The sequence below is a fragment of the Leptidea sinapis genome, chromosome 4 (assembly GCF_905404315.1).
Source record: "Leptidea sinapis chromosome 4, ilLepSina1.1, whole genome shotgun sequence".
NCBI lineage: Eukaryota > Metazoa > Arthropoda > Insecta > Lepidoptera > Pieridae > Leptidea > Leptidea sinapis.
Window position 1 is genome coordinate 12097396 of NC_066268.1, and position 24262 is coordinate 12121657.

A 24262-nucleotide genomic window follows, 5' to 3' on the forward strand; every position below is an offset into this window, starting at 1 on the left:
TGCTATTTATAAAAAATAACTTACTAAACTAATCAAATTAAAAAATGTGATCAAAATGTGATCGTGTAATAAATACATTGTATTTTAAAAATATTGTATAATAAATAAATACAAATTAATATCAACGACAAGGGCCGTCAATATATCTTTGATATTTTATTTTATTTTCAGTTTAACACAGAGCCCATGGTCCGTGTTAAATTCATGTATTATAGCTGAATTTATTAAATAAGTAATTCTAAAACTCGTTATTCGAGACCTATCAATTATAATAAATAATATAGACGTTCTGTCTATATTATTGCTAGATCAATGTATCCGACTCGTTCATCTGTATCGACGCATTACTGGCATTACTAAGTATTCACACAAGGCGAAGTATCGAAATAGTGATATCGTGCGTGCGGCCGCTTTCGCGATCCAGTCAGTGAGTCCGCGCGCGCCGGCGAAGCGCGACATGAACCTGCTCCCGCCACGCGAGCGCACGACCGACATCGTTGTGGTGGAGTCGGACCTCCACCACTGTTCCAACGAACCTGTCCTTCCCGAAGACAACGTCAACCACTGCAACTACAGTTCATATATACCAACAGGTGATATAGATACGGAAAAAGGCAAAACCATCTTACCTCAAAGAACAAGAATCCTGGAACTCCTGCGACCTGAGGATCCAGGGCGGGAAGAGCTGGAGGCGATAGTCCGGCCAGTCCCGCGACGGGGTCTTACTAAACCTTACGATGAAGACACTTGGAGGTTTCTACAAAGAGCATTACAAACTCCTAGTCCACATAGCATATCAACTCCCGTAACCCCTGAGTCACAAACATACACTAAGTCGTCATTAAGTCCAAAAACTGAAAGATCTCTTGCTGATGAACTGCGGGAAGCTGAAGAAGAAGAGAGCAACGGCAGTCACATGCGCAGAGAGCTGCTCAGAGAATTTCAAAAACGTGGAGGAGGGATTAGGGAGGCTTTGGAGAGAGATAGATTGGCGAAGTTGGCGCTTTCTGTAGAAGATGATGAAGAAGAATACGATGACGAGAGTGGATTGACAGCAGCGGCGAGGCGGCTGGACGCTCTGCTAGCAGAGTCTCGGAACCTGCATGAGGAGTTGGCGGAGATCCACGAAGACATCCAGGTGCTATCCCGACGCGTGTCCCGCCGCGACCCTTGACGCGTTCGTACCAACACCCTATGGCGATAGCATCCCATAATCACATTTCCCTGGTGTTTGGTGCTTTGTAAATGGCATACTCCTAGCACAGTGTAGTTCCTCAACTAGGCACCCGCCTTTGACGGTGTGCAGGTTTTTGCTCTGCTGTGTTGGATGTGATGATGTGTTGTGTTGAGTTGAGAGTCAGTGTTGTTCTGAAGTGGAATACCACTAAGAAACTAATAAGTTTTCACTCCTGCTGATTCGACAAGATTGAGATCAGTGAGGCATTCGTTTAAGTACCTATTCCAGTAATATTTTATTCTATTACTAGCTGTCCCCCGCCCGCTTCGTGGCATAAAATACGACCCAACCCTCCTTGCGGGTGAAATTTCTTATAATCCGGTCTTAGTTGACCTCTACTCGCGAAAGGTATACTCCAACCGAATTTCAAATCTCTGGACCTAATGGTTCCGGAAATATCAGGATTCACTACACAGGTGGAAATCTCTTATGATCTTATGTAATTTTATTATATTCACTATCGACGTGTGTCTTTTAGATGAATTTACTGGAGGTGATGCATATACCAAGTATTAGGAGGATTAACCTAGGCGTAATTTTCACGTTCCGTGCGGAGATGTGCTAGCCAGGTCGATAGTACAAAGAGTAAGACAGCATGTAAGAAAGAGGTGAAGAGAATGAAAGAAGCCAGAGTAGTGTATCGAGACCATGTTCAATGGAAGTCCTTAATCTCTGCCTACCCCTTTGGGCTGATGCCATTTTTTTATAAAAATAATAGTTTGTTAATAATATATATATTTTTGTACAAAAGCGCGCAAATGGGCAAGAGACCCACGTGGTGGGAAGCAGTGAGACATCCAACAGCCCGTAAACATCAGTAGAACCTGTGGTTAAGAGATGCGTTTCCGGCCCTTATGGGAATATGCTCTATTCTTGAAGGTCCCTTAGTCTTATCGATTCTGGGAAACAGCTGCATATATATTTTTTTATATTATCTAAAATACTATTATTATTATTATTCTTGTCAGTGTTGGCATATTATATATAATCCTTTATGATTTTTTATTTGCAACCAAAATATATTGCAATTAACCATACATTGTGCAATATTTTCATCAAAGACATAACCTGTTAAGGGTATGAATTTGCAACCAATGTAAGACAACTCGTTGTTGTGCAATAGCAGAAGTGTTTTAAAACTGTGATTCTTTGAAGTTTAAAGTTATACGCGCTGTTTTAATATTAGTCCAGTCAATTTAGACATTCGAAGTTACATAAAGTCCCAACAATCTGAAAATCAGTGAAATTATTCAAAACATAATTATAAACAATGTTCAAAAGTTCCCCATAATTCCCGTGCATGGATTTTTTTTATTCAAGGTCAAAGTTCAAAAAAATGAATTTTTCGCGTTTTTCAGCAAAACGGTAAGTTTTATCATAAAAGGACCTATGACGAAAATTGTAGATCATAAAATTATCTATAAAAAATGTATGGATACATGTACAAAAAATGTATGAATTTTTTTCTTAGGAGCCACCGTTTCTGAGAAATAACGATTTAATAAGTTATAAAAGTTGTTATCGTCATAATATGCACACGTTTCCACGCGACCAGGTAGTGTACTTAGCGCGTTTTTTTATAACTTTTTGAATCGTTATATCTCAGAAACGGTGGCACGTAAGAAAAAAAGTATTGATACATTTTTATAGATAATTTTATGATCTACAATTTTTGTATGAGGTACTTTTATGATAAAACTTACCGTTTTGCTGAAAATCGTGAAAAACTATTTTTTTTTACCTTTGACCTTGAATAAAAATTTTTCCATACACGGGAATGATGGGGAACTTTTAAACATTGTTTATAATTATGTTTTGAACAATTTCACTGATTTTCAGCTTGTTGGGACTTTATGTAACTTCACTCTCATTTTTTGGTCTAAATTGACCGGACTATATTCAGTCAAATGATTTATGTATTTGAAATTTTTAATGAGAGTGTTTCGCCTAAGTGTATGAAGAAATCTACCAGTGTCGTTGTGTCAGCTCTATATATGTATATTAAATATATAGAGCTGAATAAAAAATTACCATGTAGGAAAAGCATCGTAAATCCGATATGTTTTTAGTAACACACTTCACAAGTATCACTCATGCTTATCTTATTTATAAGCTAGTTACAGCTTACGATATTCAATACAATGCATCTGAATTTCCCTTTCCGTAGACGTAATTTTGCTATTCGCAATATAATAACTTTACAGTTAGTAATATTTAGATTAAAAATATATTGATTGAGTTGCAAAAATATATCAAAATATAAATGTTTATAATATTCATTTATTATATATGTTCCGTAGGCGACTTTTTTGCACTTCAGTGTTACAAATTGATGTGAGTGAAAACTCAAAAAAAAAACTATACGAAGCCATCATCTTTAAGCACCAAAAATACCTATAATAAATTAGAAGTTTTAAATATTTATAAATTACTGTGTTTAATTAAGTGTACAAAAACAACAATTACAACATTAAGCAAACGTTTATCTCAATTGCGAAAAGAACGCGTAAAATACCAACCCAATAACTTATTTACATACCTGAACTGCATTGCAATTCTAACAAATTAAAGTTACTAAGTTTATTGGATTCTGTGAGTCTTCAATTTAATAGTTTAAAAAGGGCTTTGACAGACAGACGGACTTTTTCACTGGTATTTTTCCTTTAGGGGCCCAAATCTTTGTAAAATTATGTAGTAGGTATATATTATTTAAACTCATGAATTTTTTTATTATTGCCAATTGTAATTGTTTTGACACTTTTGTTTTTATCTCTCATTAAATCGTACCGAATCAGGGCGAATATCATAAGTGTTATTAGTTAAATGATTACCGCCTTCCTATTAACTGCAAGTATTCATTACCAAAGTGGGCCACAAAGTTTACCTATTTTTCATTATATCAATTAACGTTTTAAAAAAATATTTTAATTTTTTTTATCACTAAGTATTTGAGTATTGTGCTGGTGAATGAATTTTTAAAATAATAAGTTGACTTAATTAGACAAGATAAGTTTCTACAAGATTTTTTTTTTTATAGAATAGGAGGACAAACGAGCGTACGGGTCACCTGTTGTTAAGTGATCACCGCCGCCCACAATCTCTTGCAACACCAGAGAAATCTCAGGAGCGTTGCCGGCCTTTAAGAAAGGTGTCATGCGCGGTTCTGTGCCCTCCCCAGAATACGAAGGGCAGCCTGAGCTAGAGTGCCCGGGGAGGAATTCTCCAACTCTGTTAATATTTTTTAAATTTTTACCACCGCGGAGCTTTAACATCGTATCCAATAATTACAATCCTGTAAATATTAAAGAACTTCTTAACTGTCCTCAAAGTATGGCTAAAATAATTTGTTTGAAAATATATCGGGTAGGTCTGAAAATCAACATGTATTTTTCATATCCCAAAATGATAAGGACCACCCCTTAATATTTTTTCTTGACATTTTCTTTATTTTTCTTTTATTATGATTCAGCATTAAAAAATACATACAATTTCAAATTTTTACCCGTCTACGATTAACAGCGATTTTTATATTATTTTGTTCCATCCACAGATCCGCTATAGGATTGCAAGATGGCAATCGAATATAATAATTATTGTAGTACGGTATATTTGATAGGTCTGAGAATAGGTCGTCATCTATTTTTTATACCCCAAAAATTTTCATTATTAATTTTTTTAATTACTTTAATTAGCAATAACAACGTTTGCTGCGTCAGCTAGTAATTATATAAAAACTAGCTGACCCAGCAAACGTTGTATTGCCGATATTAAAAACGTGATACAAAAGTAACTGTTGATCGTAGATGGGTAAAACTTTGAAGTTATATGTATTTTTTAATGCTAACTCATAGTCAAACAAATTTAAACAAAATGTCAAAAATATTAAAAAAAAATTAGCGTGGACCACCCTTAACATTTAGGGGGATGAAAAATAGATGTTGTCCGGTTCTCAGACCTACCCAATATGCACTCAAAATTTCATGAGAATCGGTCAAGCCGCTTCGAAGGAACTAACTACAAACACCGCGACATGAGAATTTTATAAATTAGATAGATCTCTATCAACAGATGTTCTAGGGAAAGAAATCTCACGATTGTCTAGAAACCGGTCATATTCATTTAATTAATTAACATAACAACGAAAATACAGTTTATCAAACGAATCACCGTGTGAATTTCCTTATAAAAATAACATTAATACTATTAAAGACTCTACCATTGTAGAGTCATGCTCTCATAATATGAATCATCATTTTTTTCAAATCAAATGCTTCGAATAAATATACATATTATTATAAAACATTATAAGCACTTTACATAATATTGGAATGGTGAAATTAGCACTTTAATTGCTCTTAAAAAAATGATTAAATTTTCAAACGGCTCTTTTTAACGCTTTTTCATTATCTTACAACTAGAAATCTTAGTACTTAAAATCACGAAACTAAACAATATTTTAATATATCACTTGTCTACTCTTTCAAAGTAACATTTAAATTAAAATTAATTTTGTATTTGTATTAAGAACAATGTTTGAAAGCCAATGAGTCTTAAATAAAGAAAAGAAAGTAATATCATTTATTCTGCAACTTAAACAAGTAGACTTATTTACTAATTTATATGAACATGCAAAATTGGAGTTCACCTCAGCATAATACTGATCATACCCACAGGTGATATGATATCAGCGCTGGTCTTCCGGAGAACCCCAGGTGGTCTAGGGGATTGTCAAACTACTTAGAGGTTATACATATTAAATGAAAGGTTACCATTCTAAAATAATAATATCACTATAAAAAAGTATTTCCAATAAAATAAAAATTACATAAAATTTCGTGACCTGAAATCTTAGATAATTCAAACGAGACATATATATATGTTTTTAAACTCTTATAGTCCAGTCAATTTAGACATTCGAAGTTACATAAAGTCCCAACAATCTGAAAATCACTGAAATTGTTCAAAACATAATTATAAACAATGTTCAAAAGTTCCCCATAATTCCCGTGTATGGATTTTTTTTTATTCAAGGTCAAAGTTCAAAAAAATGAATTTTTCGCGTTTTTCAGCAAAACGGTAAGTTTTATCATGAAAGGACCTATGACAAAAATTGTAGATCATAAAATTATCTATAAAAAATGTATGGATACTTTTTTTCTTAGGAGCCACCGTTTCTGAGATATAACGATTTAATAAGTTATAAAAGTTGTTATCGTCATAATATGCACACGTTTCCACGCGACCAGGTAGTGTACTTAGCGCGTTTTTTTATAACTTTTTGAATCGTTATATCTCAGAAACGGTGGCTCGTAAGAAAAAAAGTATTGATACATTTTTATAGATAATTTTATGATCTACAATTTTTGTATGAGGTACTTTCATGATAAAACTTACCGTTTTGCTGAAAATCGCGAAAAACTATTTTTTTTACCTTTGACCTTGAATAAAAAATTTTCCATACACGGGAATGATGGGGAACTTTTAAACATTGTTTATAATTATGCTTTGAACAATTTCACTGATTTTCAGCTTGTTGGGACTTTATGTAACTTCACTCTCATTTTTTGGTCTAAATTGACCGGACTATTATGATTGTGGAATTTTAACATAGTAATTATTATGACGGGTACTCACGAGAAATATTTCATTTATTTGAAGTTTCAATGACGTTCTATACACATACGTCATTGTTTGAAGCCGATATTTCGATCCAATTGCATGAATTATTTATACGATTAATTAATTAGTTGAAATAAAATATATAAATTTATTAACAGACAAAATGTCTGACCTCAAATGTTCTCTTCCAAATAAGAGTTTATTTAGTTTTAGGTCTTTGTCCAGCAGTGGACGTCTTCCGGCTGATGATGATCGAAGTCTTTAAGCTGTAACAATGTTTGATTATTACCAGATAAGTTAGCTTATATTAGGAGTATCTTATGCCTAATGTCTAAAAGAATAAAATGTAGTTATAACATATTTCTCTGAACTCATGCTTGGAAAAACACTTGTTCAGAGCTTTTTAATTTTTGAGGAGTGAATTTGTTTAATGATAGATCAATATAAAATCCTTAGCTAAGAATAGAAAGCCTTATTATTATTTTATAACAATTGGAGATAGCATTCGTAGAAAATTTATTGAAGTAGGCGTTACTTTGCGGAAATCCATAATTATCCATGTGTTTTGAGTTTTCTTTAGCGTTAGTGCTCGTGCCAGAGTTTGGTGAGTCAACATCGCCTGAGGATGCCTCGTGTAGAGGCGAAACACGTGTCAAATTGTTTAAGGACAAATATTGGCGGAATTAACACTAAAGAAAACTCAAAGCACTTGGATGATAGCATTCGTATTTAAAAAACATTAGAACCATGTCGGTGCTATTATCACTATCGGTCAATAGAAGATAAGATTATAAGCAAATTATTGTACTAAATTAAATATTAATTCTGTCTCGAGATTATCAGGGTTCCGTAATAGATTGTACGTTTGGACATGGGAAAACACGCAAAATTCAAGTACGACAGAACCCGCAATCCCCAGCGCTCATACCAATTGTCATAAGACCCTGAAACTTTCACGGTTGTTGTATGATCGATCGAAAAGATGTCATTTGATATGATAGAATCATTAGTCACCTGGAGTACCTATAAAAATATAATTACTTTCTTTTTATTTGCTCTGATTTAGATGGTAGGTTCAAATTTTGGTTCTATCCCAAAATGTAGATGGTGCTGCCACTGCTCCACCAAAATTACCTTCCTAACAAGTCACATCCATCAATTAAGACCGTTTTTTTAATGATAAAAAGGGACGATACTAGCAGGAAGTTCAGCTGATGGTAATTGATAGGCCCTACCCATTACAATGCAGTGCCGCTCAGAATTCTTGAAAAGCCCAAAAATGCTGAGCGGCAATACAATTGCGCTCGTGACCTTGAGACATAAGATGTAAAGTCTCATTTGCCCAGTAATTTCACTAGCTAAGGCGCCTTCAGACCGAAACACAGTAATGTTAACACATTACTGCTTCAAGGCAGAAATAGGCGCCGTTGTGGTACCCATAATCTAGCCGGCTTCCTGTGCAAAGGAGCCTCCTACTTGTGACTAGACCGTGACTAAACCTAAAAAAAAAAACTCTTAGAATACAGACCTGACAAGGTCCACTGAGTATAACAACTAATCTGTTAACGGATTTTGGTATACTAATTACATGAAATGGATTAGGATTAATGACCACATACGTCGAATGACATTAGAAACTTTATCGCTATCTATTAAAAAAACAATCGATGTTGGTATTCTTCTAGAAGGTAGGCAAATATTAGCGTTGGAGCTCTTGGATCTAGAATGGTTTTTGAATTCACATGTTTCTTTATTAAACTGTTTATAAGGTCCGAGATTCCTCTAGTGTTACAAAAGGGGGGAATGGTGGGCACCCGCATGGGCCGCGGTGATCGAAACCTTCATGAGACCCGAATGTGTCATTGATTGCCCAATATCTTTTATAAAAAAAGGTGACGAATATTTCGATTCTTTTCATCAATAAGACTTCGCCAATCTAATCTATACTTCAGCCTAGACGAAATATTAACACATTAGGACTTTTTTTCAACTGTATACTTCTTTGAAGTAAGAACACAAACACATTAAATCTTATAACGAAGTCGCCAAATATATTATTATGTCTAATGATTGGTCTATTTTGATGTAACAGGCAATTTAAACGTTTTTATAGATACAATCCACAACTTGTAAGTTAATCAACTATTAAAAAAATATCTTCCAGATCCATCGATAAAAAGTAATTAATCTTTAACAACCACCGCAAAAACCATGGCTGGTCCAATCTCTAGCAGAGCTTCTCGTCTCATACATATTATTAAACCAGTTACGGTGGCCTTGAAATTGTGTGATTTGTTTTTTCTAAGAATCGATCTCGTTATTTTGAATAATATAAACTTGTTATAAGTTAACGTTTTAATTTTAAAGTACTTCCTCAATGGCGACATTCTTTCATTGTAGTAGGTTATTTGAGTTAACATTACCATATACCTTTTTTTATAAGAATAAGAAACGAGACGAGCAGGACGGTTAGCTGATGGTAATTAATACGCCCTGCAATTACAATGCAGTGTCACTCACTATTCTCGATAAACTCAAAAATTCCGAGTGGCACTACAATTGCGCTCGTCACCTTGAGACTCAAGTCTCATTTGCCCAATAATTTCACTAGCTACGGCGTCCTTCAAACTGAAACGCAGTCATGTTTACACATTACAGCTTCATAGCAGAAAACGGTTGTGTCCATAATCTAGCCGGCATCCTGTGAAAAGAATTCTCCCAGTGGCAGATTCCCTAAATCGCTTCTTACGACACCCTTGGGCCTGGGTCTTCCCTATTCTTTTTTTGCCCCGGGAAGAACAGGGCAATATTTTTTTGTTTGCAAGCAGTGGGAGGTTTTTGGTTGACCCCAGCAGCATAATTTTCCACCGTCAAGCAGGAATTTGCGACCATTATTGTATTTTTGTAATGGTAATATGCCTATGTCTGCCGTGAAGCAGTAATGTGTAAACATTACTGTGTATCGGTCTGAAGGGCGCCGTAGCTAATGAAATTACTGCCAAATGAGAATTAACATATTATGTCTCAAGGTGACGAGCGCAATTGTAGTGCCGCTACTAATTTTTGGGTTTTTCAAGAATCCTGAGCAGCACAGCATTGTAATTAGTAGCGCGTATAAATTACCATCAACTAAACGTCCTGCTCGTCTCGTCCCTCATTTTCATAAAAGAAGCCCTAAGTGCACTCAAGTCGACTTTACCCGAACCAGCATTACATAATCACCCACAAAATAATTACCAAATGCCTAAAGATATTTTCTCTTTAAAAACTCCGTGATTATTGACATAAAAAATATACATGTTGATTATTAGTGTCGGCATCTCTCGACCTAAACGATAAATCAATAGGCTATCGGCATGCCATTTACCTCTTGTGATGATAACGCAATGTTAATGAGCCCAGATTGATTAAACTACGATTCTTTTATAATTATACTTGCTGATGCCCGCAACTTCGTCCGCGTAAATAAAGGGTTTTTAAAAATAATAAGCAAGTTTGGAATTCAACATTATCTCATGTCCTATTCCAGTTTTCATTCCCGTTCCCAACATGAATCTTATTTCGACGAAGATTGCTATGGCAAATTAAGCCTACTATGGGTATAGTTTCAGTTCTTCAGTTTTTCACAAATCCCGCGGGAACCATGGATTTATCCGGGGTGAAATGTAGCCTATGTCCTTTCCCAAACTCCAGTATACCACTGTACCGAATTTCATCAAAATCGGTTCAGTAGCTTCGGCGTAAAAGCATAACAAACATACATTCACATTTATAAAATTAGTAGGGATTTTTAATGTATATAACAAGACCTTTGTAATTGGTATTTTTTACCTAAAATGGAATATTCATTTCGTTTTTATTTCATCTTATAATAAGATTTTCACTTGTATTAAATTGTATGTATAAATGATTTCAGTTTTCTTTAGTGTTAATTCCGCCAATATTTGTCTTTAACCATTTCGACACGTCTTTCGCCTCTACACGAGGCATCCTCAGGACGTGTTGTCTCGCCAAAATCTGACATGAGACTCATGCCAGATTTTGACTGAGGACTTTTATTATAACCAATTGTTCATACATTTTTACACGTTTTTATTAGCTTCACCTTATGTATATTTGTTTGTAACCAACTCGTTTGGGCGCGACTTAGACCCACTTTAAGCAGATTTCGTTCAAGCTTCGTATTTTTAACGATGACCATATTCTATTTTTATATTGCCGAAATAGATTTTTGTTAATTGATACAATTTTTAACTACCGTCCATAAGGCAGGAAATGATGTTAATTTTAAATTTCAACCATTACCTCTAATATTAGAATATTTTCGAATACCAAAGATAATTTTGTGCCTTTTTGCGTATCTTTTTGTTTGTTTTTTTTAAACTTTTAATAATATTATTCTTATTGACAACAGATCCGAACGCTACATAATAATTTCCTAAAATAACACTAAAAAAAACAACTTAAAAATAAGAATTTATAAATATGTACCTGTAAAATAAAAGAATGCATGTATTCTTCTATTCTAAATAATTTATTATTTTTTGATTTTAAACAAAATCGTTTTTTTTTTTCATTGAAGAGACAAACAAGCATATAATAAGACAAGAAAAATTATGTTCTGTGGTCGCTCATATAAAGTATCGAATTAATGTACATACATAAATTTGACAACCGATTGAATTTGTACGTAGCAGGCGAGGATCGAACCGAAGGCTACGTGGTGAAAGTCGAAGGTTCTACTTTTTACACCACCGGCACTTTATAAAGTTATATTATAAATTCAAGGAAAACCACGAGAACGGTCTAGCGAATGCCATGGCTTATTAATGTGACTTGTTTTCACTTCTCCACACTGACTTATTAATGTTTAGATAGAGCACAAATAAAAATTTGCGAACTGTTAATTTCAATGTCAATGGTTTATTACTTTAAGGCATATAATACCTAATCATTTATCGTTTTTTTTTAAAAAAAATTCAGAGAGTTGAAGCATTGATACTCGATAATATGTTTGCTGTGTTTTTTGTCACTAATTACAAAATAGTATTAAACTAAACGATTCTTGGCAAACGATTGCCTGCTTTTAACATCTGAAGACTCTGCTGATCAGTTGGTATACTTGTGTGTTTCTCGCGGAGAATATCGAATATATAACCACGTCTGGGTTGATTTGTTGTTAAATGAGTATATATAGGCTTTCTGGCATGTCTTCCCAACCAACCAAACAAGGCAACCCATCCAAAAATCACAAATTAAAAGGTATTCAAGTAATCATAACAAGTTTTGGCCCAAGTCTGCGCATCTCCCCAAACTACTACAACCACATGATGGGGGCGGATTGATCACCTTCCATCAAGAAAACAATTATCCTTTAATGATTAACATAATAAGTCGTATGGTTTTTTAATTAATGTAAATTTAAATTTAATGGTAAAGGTAAATTAATTTACAAAAGTTGATAGTAAAATATTTTTTTTGCAGATTTGATTGCAAGTCATTATTTTCTTTTAAGCTTAGTAAAAAAGGATACACCTTCGTAAAGGAAATCTGTTCGGCTACAATTTTTTTTTATTTTAGTCCCAATTTTATTAATTTCGTAGTTATAAAATAACGCTTCATTATTTACAGAATACTTAGATAAACCAATGCATACACATTAATAATAAAAGGCATAAAAAGGCATTTATTTTCTCAAAATTGATTCCTTTAGAATTCTTTTTGATGTCATTTCTACTATACTAGATACTTCTACCGCTTTTGAAACAAATGGCGCTCTGAGAGAGAAGAAGCGGCGCAAAAAACTCTAAACTAAAAAAACATTAAAATCTTCAAGTGATTTTCAAGCAACGCTCAGTCTGTTTGTGTTTAGATCTGTGTTTCCTGCTTAAGCGAAGCCCCTCGTGCGGACGTAAGTGGTTACGCTAATTTTTTACGACTCCACACCACCGCCTGTCGTCCATATACGTGTGTGTGTGACCCAAAAACCTACAATACTGATTGAAACCTGTACAATCTTGCGAAACCCTACCTATTCAAAATTGATATGCACTTTAAATACATTGCATATTTTAAAACTGGAATCCTTGCAATTTCTAACAATTCCAACAATGTATTCATTGGACCGTAGTTGCAAAATATTATGACATAGTACCATTCTGCAAAAAATAACGTTTTATTAAATGAATAATAATTTCTGTATCCATGAAATGACATTGGTACAACCTTAAGATTACGTAACAATTAAGTATCTCTGCGTTGTTTTTAACTGGCCGCTTAATTCCCGAAAATTTTATAAATCGGAAAGTTATTGGTTTTACCCCGTTTTTCGAAAATAGAGGTTTCATCATGTCTCGACGTTTTAAGGTCCTAGGAAGCTTCCCTGACTATTCCCGCGATGGTGTCCGTACGTCTGTATGTATGTATCTTCCGGTACGTGGTCACATTCAAGGACTTTACTGCCCCTCCGGCCATCTGTCCGTCGAACTATGTGCAACGCCCACTGCCACTTCAGTTCCGCAATCATTTGGGCTATCTCAGTGACTTTGGATCTCCTACGGATCTGCTCATTTCTGATTCGATCTCGCAGGGAAACTCCAAGCATAGCCCTCTCCATTGCCCTCTGATTGTATTGTTTGAATGTAATTTAAAGATGTATAAATCTACACACACAGGAAATAAATAAATGTATATATATGCGTATATGCGAGCAGTATATTATCGGTTATAAACATCTCATTGTTTATATTCACATGGCAGAAATAAGTTGTTGCACTTGTTTCGCAATGTTTGGTTCTTTGAGACAAATCCTTTAGAGTTCTATAATTCTATATCTTAATGTATATATAAATTACGTGACACGTTGTTTGTCTGCGATTAATTACTTCGTGGAGTGCAGTTTAGCCTAACTTGAGAGATAAGATACTTTTTATTTCGATTTAGGACCCATAATTATTTATATTTTCAATATTTGTTTTGTATGGACATATTTTCTATGAGATAATTTAGTGACGCACGGTTTGACAGTTCCACTGTGAAACAATTTCATTATGACAACAGGGAGCATTTTTTACGAAATGCTTCATGATGTTTTAAAATATTATTGGCGAATTCCTATAAAACAGTATTTTTTTATTGGAACGAAGTTCCTTACGGCAGGCTTGGAGGGCATAGGGATTTTGCTGCGCGACCGAACTGAAAAAAAATGTGATAGTAAAACCATAAGAAAAATCCGTGGAAATAAGTGCGTGGAATAAAACCGTTAAATGAGACGTGCGCAGGCGCGACAGTCGCATACACAAGCGAGTAGTGTATAATACCTAATTGAGCACGATTTTTTTTGCAATTTGTGTCGATTCTACATTAGCCGAAGGAACTTCGTTCCTACCTGGTGTCCCACGACACCACATCATTTTTCTATTATCAACAGAACAACGTCTGTCGGGTAAGCTAGTATTCTATAAAAACGTCAAATAGACACAAGAGTAAATGACGATTCTGTGTACTCCAGGCGGAGTCAGCGCGTGCTATCCGGTGCGCGGCGGCAGCAAGGGCCCTCACCGCCCAGACCCAGGCCGTGCAATACCTGGACGATGTGGTAGCTCTGCTCCGGGGGAACCTCACCGCTGCTCCCAGGGTCAAGAGCTGGCCCTTCGCCCTCGGCGGCCGCCATCCAGAGCGCAACTACGTCGTGTGATATTAGGTGAGTTTTTAACAAGTATCTGTTTAACATAGGGGTAACCGACAGTCCCACTTTGATCCTGCATGGAGGCAGAAGAGACAACCGCACACATCGTTCTGTAATGAAGGAATGTGGTCAGATATCGGACCCCATACCTGAGGTCACCGAGGACTCTCTTCGAGGTCATGGGTGATATCAGAGGTTTGATAAACTACCTTGAGTAGCTTGGATAGCAGGATTAGTCGCCCACGGCGCCCCGCTATATTATTATTATTTATTTTATGAAAATAAGGGATGAGACGAGCAGGACGTTCAGCTGATGGTAATTGATACGCTTGCCCATTACAACTTAGTGCCACTCAGGATTATTGAAAAACCCTAAATAATAGCGCTGTAGTCGACGAGTAGCCTGTGATTACCTGTTAGGTGTGTTTTATCATGTAAAATGAGGATAAATGAGGTTTTTATCATCAGCTGGAAGACGTCCACTGCCGGACATAGGCCTCCCCCAAAGATTTCCGTAACAATCGGTCCTCCGCCGCCCTCATCCAACGTATTCCGGCGATCTTGACCAGATCGTCGGTCCATCTTGTGGGGGGTCTACCAACACTGCGTCTTCCGGTAATGAAATGTTAAAAAATTGCCTATGGTGAACTTGAGGATTCCCAACAACGTTTCTAGTATTAACCCGTTACACGAATTTATTAGATGTCCAACGCCCATATCAAATCGAAGTGAGCGCTACAGTAAAGGAACTTCCAGCTGCCGCCAAGGTTAAGGCTGGCCAAAGTTCTCGCTTTCATGATCACGTTGTCTTCCTTTTAGGGGGTGACGAGCTTTCTTAGACCGATGTACTATCGATGAAGAAGCATCGTTCAGGGAATCGACTGTATCGACTGGTGTAGAAGAAGCTTCATTAGCACCTCCACTTTGAAAACTCCAGCCATTTTGCCATTTAATATTAGCCCAATAATTAACTGGGCTAATAATTCATTGCCTCAATACTTAATTACTTGGTAAAACGTAGTATTTATAACTCATGTCCAATCTATCAAAATGGTCAATTTGATGAGCATAAAATGTAGCGCGAATATTTATTTAAAAGGAATTCGTCGAAACAGTGTTGTGTTTAGAATTAAAGCTAAATTATTATTAGATATATTTCTAGGTTACTTTGTACGAATTGTTGATAGCAAGGTCGTTGGATTAATTATTATCGGAAGTGATTCAAAGTCCTTGATAACTTTATAACACGTAAGTAATGAATAACGAGCCGTGAAATTACTTCTCACACCTAAACTGGATCTTTATTAAAAACAGTGTGAGTGGATAAAACCATCTGGATGAGTGGCGGTCCTCCACAGTGCGGTTTTCAAGGAGCTTTCTTCCACGTATTACAAAGCTGTGGAATGAACTTCCTTGTGCGGTATTTCCGGGACGATACGACATGGGTACCTCCAAAAAAAGCACCTTCCTTAAAGGCCGGCAACGCTCCTGTGATTCCTCTGGTGTTGCAAGAGATTGTAGGCGGCGGTGATCACTTAACAACAGGTGACCCGTACGCTCGTTTGGTCTCCTATTCCATAAAAGAAAAAAACAGTGTGAGTACGATAACCCTATTCTCAAAACCTCAACGAGCTATGTTGGCCCTTTGTCCAGGTGTAGTGGGCACAAACAGACCTACAACTCACATACTCCAAAATTAACATTGGTCTTATCTTATACTTTCTTTGGTTTTGTAAGGGCACAAGGGCCGTGATGATGACTTCCCATCAGGCAAGTGAACAAACTATGAAAAAAAAATCGGAACGGTTACTATTCCTAAGTACAAAGGTATAGTAAGGGTGTGTACCCATTCGGATTCGTCATGTTCACTGAAATGGCAATGTTCTCGGCGACGTCGTGTGCTGAGTCGTCTCCTTCTCTCAAATGTGTGCCAAGGGAATGATGGCTGGTGCATGCGTCAACTCGTGAACGGGTGCTGCTTGTGGAACTAGGTGCTGTTATAGTTAATAAATCATTCTATCATCAGTTTTCGCATCCAACAAACGCGATTACTAATTATGACAGTAGTCACGACCGACTTGCTCGCGAAGCATCCTTACACAAACAATGAGTTCAAGCCCTAAAGGTTGATGCATCCAATAAACTATAATTAATATTATTATTCAGTTTATTATTTATTACTTTTAATGAAATATTTAATATCATATTAATGCGATTAATTGGATGCAGTACCTTTCAAACTAACCCTGATATGTATAATGGCTCTACAATTGCAATATACTATTTTCAATAAATTCAGTTTCTTGTATGTTCTTTTCACGAGCTCTACTTTTTCCGAACGTATGGTAAAGGGAATATTTATACTGACGATTCAAAAGCACTAAGTTAAAACCTAATTGAATAAAGTTTACTTGACTTTGAAGAGATCTTTTTTTCGGTTTAATTCTAGCTTTATCCACTATTCTATGGTTTTTTATTTTTTATTTATTTTAAGTTTTGTTCAGATTAGAACAGTTTTTTCCACTTTCATTCATTGCCGAGTCATTTTCCAGAGCAAAGTTCAAATTTTATTGATATTTACTCACAACTTCGTTAAAACGCTCTCGCGGATTGTACCGAACACTCCATAACCGATTGAAGATACAAAGCAGTTTTAACCCAACCATTAAAATTTACATTATTTATATTTTAAGAGTAGTTTTTTTAGCAATTATAAAAATATATTTTATATCGTGGAGACCTTTGTCCAGCTGTGAACGTCTTCTGGCTGAAATGATGACTAAACTACTTAAAGTATTATAGAGTTATAAATACAAGGGTGTTCACTTTTGAGTCCAAGGAAAAAACACCGCTCAAGTCTAGTTCCACGATTATATACACTATTATGATAGCAGTATGTTTAGAACGGCAGACCGACCACAAGCAACCATTTAGAGAGCGAGCTCTGTCTAATTTCGGCGACAATTAACTGTAAATTAGGAACTGGCTCTGAACCAAACTCCGATACATACAAACCATAGCTCCAACTCATTAGTTAGAAAACAGCTGCTACCAGCTCAATAGCTTGTTACTCGCTGATGGAAAATATCTTTTAAAAACTATTATTACAGTTAACGTAAATTGTAGAATAATTACAGAATGCGAAGGCTGCTCTATGGGTCATGCTTGTGAACGAGCGCTGCTTGTGGTGACTTGTCATCGCAAACTGATGTTATATCGTTTTGATATAAAAATTTAACTGAATATATTTCTTAAAAATTAATTTAATATATTTTTTTTACAATATTTACATAATTTCTGCCATTATTTATTTACAATTATTAGTATAGATTGTTGCACTTGTTGAAGTCTAAACATTTGAGGTTTGGTATGATTTATTTACTTTTTTAACTAAGTAAGTTCAAACGTCCGAGTATCCCATCTTGTTTAAATATTTTGTGAAATTCTGAAATTGTAATAGATACTTTAAAAGACTGGCAACAACATCTTGCCACTTCTTCTCTACTTTGCCAAAGTAATGCTAAATGGGAAAATGTTTAACTTTTGACCGTCATAAGTGCCATTAATGTTCTAAATGAATTAATGCTATTTGATTTGATAATATTTATTCAGTTGAAGATAATTAAAATTAAGATAGGTATGGTAGGTATAGATGGTTGCAAAACTGAAGTGGCAGTGGGCAAGGCACATAGCTCGACGGATAGATAGGGGCAGTAAAGTCCTCGAATGGCGACCGCGTCCCGAAAGACGTAGAGTTGGTAGGCCTCCCACTAGATGGACCGACGATCTGGTCAAGATCGCCGAAATACGTTGGTTTCCCTAATCTAGAGGTAAGCGCCCTCGCGCAGAACCCATCGTTATGGAGATCTTTAGGGGAGGCTTTGACCAGCAGTGGACGTCTTCCGGCTGAAATGATGGTGATTATGATGATGATGTGTCTTTTACACACACTACATTAACTTATGAATGTTTTACAACCAGACTATCAAAGTTAATTCGGGACCAAGTGTTATTATCACCAGAGCCCCCGCTTAAAATACGTGAATAATATAATAACAGAGACTGCCCAGGAAAGGGTCATGTAGAGCCGCCCGACTAACAGTGCCACAGTTTAAAAATTCCGTCAGTTATTCAAATTACAACAAAATTCTAATGTATTGTTGATGGATCCTCCAGGGTTCCTTGTAATTCACTACTATTAGGCATTATTATTTTATCAGTGACTTGATTTACTTGACGTGAGTTCCTGTATCCCCCATAGGCATCCACATTGCATCTCAATCCTGATCAATCCTTAGCATCTCTTTTAATTTCCCTCCACATCTTTCCAATGGTCTTCGCTTCGTCAATGACAGTTCGTCGCAGGTGCCGTTATCTTCGGGGAGCCTGGTATATGCCTAGTCTTGTTCCGGTAGATATATGGTTGGAATCCCTTCCCAATGTGAAGCCTAGTAATAATTTGAATGATTGACGCATGACAGCTTTCTCAAAAATGATCGCTGGAAATTATGTTGGGCCAGTTAATACCGAAGATATTGCAAAGCTATTGGTTAACGAAGACCTGGAGTTGATAAGAGCTGGACTTGGTGACAGAATTATGTTCTTTGAGACCGTCCAGAAGTTCCTCGTGCCTGAGCGATATTGTCGGTAATAGCTGAAAAATACATGCAGTATTATGAAAAACCTATTTGAAATTTCCCTTACAACACCAGAATAACAGTAGAGAGTCAAGAAATTATTTCCAAATTAATATGTGAGTTTTGAACACAACCTAATGTTGTAGTGAATGTTGAGTAAGTTATGTATTTCTTTTAAGGAATTAGATGCAACAATACCTACTTAAATATAAAAATATCAAGACATTACAAATATTAAGACATGGTTGCTAAAAATAACGACCATGCAACCACATGAGCAGAAAAGTGTTAGATATAGTAACTAAACCTCGAGGACAAGGAATACCCCGAATCACATGGATATCTATAGTAAATAAGAACCTGAAAGAAGCCCACATAAACAAAGAGACGACCCAGGACCGAGCCACCTGGAGACACATGATGCGGAGGGCCGACCCCAAATAAAATGGGAAAAGGCCAGACAAAGAAGGTTGCTAATATTATAAAAATAAATAAAGAGGGAGGCTGCTTTGACCATAATACCGGTTAGGTGTTTTAGGTTAGAGCCTTCTTCTGCAGTCAAGCAGTAGTGTGCAAGAAATGCTTGTGAAATTTCTGGGTTAATAAGACTTCAGATCCCACGTCTCAAAGTGAAGAGTGGTGTTTGGTTTTTCATAAATCTTAAGCGACACTGCAGGCCGTATCTCTTACCATCAGAGGAACGGTATATATATATATATATATATATATATATATAATATGAGTACAAAAACTGAACAACTTATTTTATTTTAAAGCGATGACCCTCAGTTCTGGGATTAATTACCCAAATTAAATTGACATATACAAGATTTATCAACGGTACGTCACTCGAACGGTTGCCTCAGTGGGAGAGCACTCGCAAAGAACGCGGGTTGGATTCCCGCATCGTTTGTAATATATATATATATATGTTTGTATATATATATATATAATATATATATATATATATATAATATATATATATATATATATAATATGAGTACAAAAACTGAACAACTTATTTTATTTTAAAGCGATAACCCTCAGTTCTGGGATTAATTACCCAAATTAAATTGACATATACAAGATTTATCAACGGTACGTCACTCGAACGGTTGCCTCAGTGGGAGAGCACTCGCAAAGAACGCGGGTTGGATTCCCGCATCGTTTGTAAATTTTGTTAATAAATTTAATTTGCGTAATTAATCCCAGAAGTGAGGGTTATCACTTTAAAATATAACAAATTATTTAGATTTACAAGATATATACAAGATTTATGAACGGTTCGTCCCTCGAACGGTTGCCTTATTGGAAGAGCACTCGCACGGAACGCGAGGTTCGAGTCCCGCATTGTTCATAAACTTAATTTGTGTACAAAAACTGTTCGCTTAAGGATAATGATAATGGAGTCGCAAATTGAATTTGTCATATGTTAACTTATCTCGTTACTTTTTTATTTTTTTTTATAATTTCATGAATGTTAACAGCATTGACTAGATCAAAATTATTTTTTATTTTTTATGTTGAACTGTGTACGTTTCTGCTCTGTGGCCCGATCCATTGGTGTCGCGTCAGCTAATTACCAATTTACGATTACATCGCGAGTTTAATGAGAGCTTTATTCAATGAAAGGTATTCTGTTGTGTATCGCGCGATTATCCGACGTTTTGTTTCGGTGTTTCGGATGATTGAATTCGAGGTAACATTTTAGGGGATTTGTATATTTATGCATTTCGTATTGATTTATTATGGGTTTTCTATGTCTTAGTCTATAGATTCTAAAGAACTATAATTGATAAGACGCTAGAAATTTAGGCAAAGGGATTTTCTTATATGAACAGTTTATTTTGTGAATTGAATGACCTTGAACTGTTACGCTCGGCTATGTACTTTAAGAGAAAAAAAAGTACCAGAATAATTTGTACAGAATTTTAATTTTATGCATCGTTAACGCTATTAGCTTTTTTTTTATTACAGACTCAAACCACTCAACTAACTTGTACTATGTTTTAAATCACATAAATTAAGATCAGAAATTGATTTCAAAAACAGTAATAAATTTTACATTTATTGTATCACTTGATTGTACCACCAATACGCAAAGATGTGCCTCATACATGAGAAGAACGAGCGCAAGTAATTCGGGAAAATGTCGTGAAATACGCTATTGCCTAGCGTGGCTTTTTTCATAAAAAAAAGTATCGATACGAGCAGTGTGCCTGATAGTAAATGATAGACACTGTCCATTGCAATGTAATTAATGCATTCCAAGAGTCTTACTGGCATTGCAATTACGCTCGTCACGTTAAGACATAGGATATTAATTGGACGTAGTTAAGTAGAAAGGACTCAAGTGGAAAGGACCACACAAACGCAGAGTTCTGATTTATAGGCATATGAAGTTTCAACTCTGAATAATCTTCCATATATATAAATATCCTATATAAAAATCCAAAAAAAAAAACAGTTTCCGTGTACATTTAAAAATAGGGTTTTCACTACATGAAAGATTCGACCTTCAGGAATACGATGGCATACTTAACTCTATTTTGACCAAAGCGTGGTTTGAGTCCTTTATACTTAACTACGTCCAACTATACAAATTAAAATTGTAACCAGAATTTATGAACGATGCGGAACTCGAACCGGACTTTAACTAAAGTTGTGATGAAGATGGTGGGGATGATATAAAGTTAAAGGTTTTAACGTTATAATCTTCCATATATATAAATATCCTATATAAAAATCCAAAAAAAAAAACAGTTTCCGTGTACATATAAAAATAGGGTTTTCACTACATGACAGATTCGACCTTCAGGAATACGATGGCATACTTAACTCTATTTTGACCAAAGCGTGGTTTGAGTCCTTTATACTTAACTACATCCAACTATACAAATTAAAATTGTAACCAGAATTTATGAACGATGCGGAACTCGAACCGGACTTTAACTAAAGTTGTGATGAAGAACGTTTTAACGTTTAACTTTATATCATCCCCACCATCTGGATGTGTGGCGGTCCTCCACAGTGCGGTTTTCAAGGAGCTTTCTTCCTCGTACCACGAAGCTGTGGAATGAGCTTCCTTGTGCGGTGTTTCCGGGACGATACGACATGGGTACCTTCAAGAAAAGAGCGTACACCTTCCTTAAAGGCCGACAACGCTCTTGTGATTCCTCTGGTGTTGCAGGAGAGTGTGGGCGGCGGTGATCACTTAACACCAGGTGACCCGTACGCTCGTTTGTCCTCCTATTCCATTAAAAAAAAAAAACCCCAACCGCGACCTCTCTGGTTCCGTCCGAGCGCTCTTACCAACTGAGTCAACCGTTCGACGCGCGTCGTTCGTAAATCTTGGTATGTCTTCTTCAACTCTCAGGTTGTGGCTCCATCTACAGGATTACAGTTACAGTTTAACCTGCTCAACCCTAATATTTGCTTATTAATTAGGAAATTGACTTAGATCACTTATACGTCTAGATAGACTGTGACAGCTGTGAAAAAGTCGAAAAAATTTGAGTTTAGAACTAACCTCTATTTCGAGCAATTCACGCACACTAACACAAAATGTCATACAAATCGCGAGTGTTAGACGTAGCTTGTCACGCACACTAAAGTATTATTCCTGGCCTGTCTTTATCAGTTATCTAACAGCAAGAGATTCTATCTAGACGTATAAATTATCTAAGGAAATTGACTCTAAACAATTTGTTATTTAAAGTTTATTTGAGTCCCGAATCGTTCATCAATTTTGGTTACAAATTTTATTTGTATAATAATCCTAGAAGTGAGAGATATCGCTTTAAAAATAACAACTTGCATAAGATATAGAGTCTCATTAGCCCAATAATGCATAACGGTGGAGACATACACCATGTGGTTCCCACTGGAATAAAAATGAAACTTACAAAAGACTTAGACCAAACAAACAATCTACCGTTAAAGTAAACATTTCGATTGTTCGCTTAAACGTTCGCGCGAACAATGCCGATGTTATAAATAGTTGGGCGGTGATAGATTTCAAAGTGCTACAATATGTATTTGTGCAGTGTGTATGCAGAGTTCAATGAACCGATTATATTGCCAACATTCATTATGCACGCTTGTTATAAATACGTACTTACTATTTGAATCTATTATTTCAGTTCACGTTTCATTCGTAGCATGTGAACTACCTGTATATACTTATGGGCTTGTGGGCTGGGCCTAAAGTACTTCAATTATGACTAGAGACCGGATTATATGCTAATGCATATTACATATGCTTCTGCATATTTAGGACCTTTTCAGCGTTAGTTGCATATTTAAGAAAAAAATAATAATTATGCATATTTACGCTCGATCTCGCTCATCGTTGGATGCTTTTTTTAGTAAGCCCAAACATTGCACCCAAATTTAAATTCCACCCAGTAACCTCAGTAGACGTAGAACGCTCCTTTTCCGCTTACGAAAAATTTACTAAGCGATCGTAGACACAATTTTGTCTACAGAACATTTAGAACAGTTCTTAGTAGCACATATTTTTAAAGGTGAATCTTAACTTACATTGTTACCTAAGTAGGTATATCTTATAATAGTTTTTTTCACATATACGATTGTCAGTACAAGCCTTTATAAAATAAAACAAAAATATTTAAAAATACGATTTTATTTTTTCCTGATTAATTTGTATGCATATTTTGGCTCTTTTTATGGATTTTCGTGCATATTTTAGCTAATTTACTTGCATATTTGCATGCATATTTTGAGCAGTTTTTGTAGCATATAATCCGGTCTCTAATTATGACAATGCACTTCAGACAAGAATATTGAAATAAAAAAATGCTTGCCTACGAAGTACACATGTCAGAAATGAATCCTGAATTGCGCATGAACCTCTAAACTGCATATGAAGTCCTAGTACATGTTGCTAGGATGACATATGGTTTCAACCGCTATGAAAGACATTACTATCACCGCTACCATATTTATGTTCTCCTGGTGTCTATGTAGCAATCCGTCAGAATATAATATTAAGGTATATACTCGCCTCATACGTAAGACAATCTTTTCTTCAACTATGATTGCCTAGTAACAAAACACTGT

The 24262-nt window shown here is 35.7% G+C and overlaps 1 protein-coding gene across 1 annotated transcript in view; it reads left to right on the forward strand.

Annotated features, from left to right (window-relative positions):
* The first annotated feature begins 399 nt into the window (after positions 1-399).
* The window catches only part of LOC126979933 (uncharacterized), a 29449-nt gene continuing 5586 nt past the window's right edge, over positions 400-24262 (forward strand). Inside the window, exons 1-2 of the mRNA XM_050829528.1 lie at positions 400-1138; positions 14367-14558. Of these exons, the coding sequence (XP_050685485.1) occupies positions 458-1138; positions 14367-14552 (867 nt within the window). The 5' untranslated portion in view covers positions 400-457 and the 3' untranslated portion in view covers positions 14553-14558. The remainder of the gene's footprint in view (positions 1139-14366; positions 14559-24262) is intronic.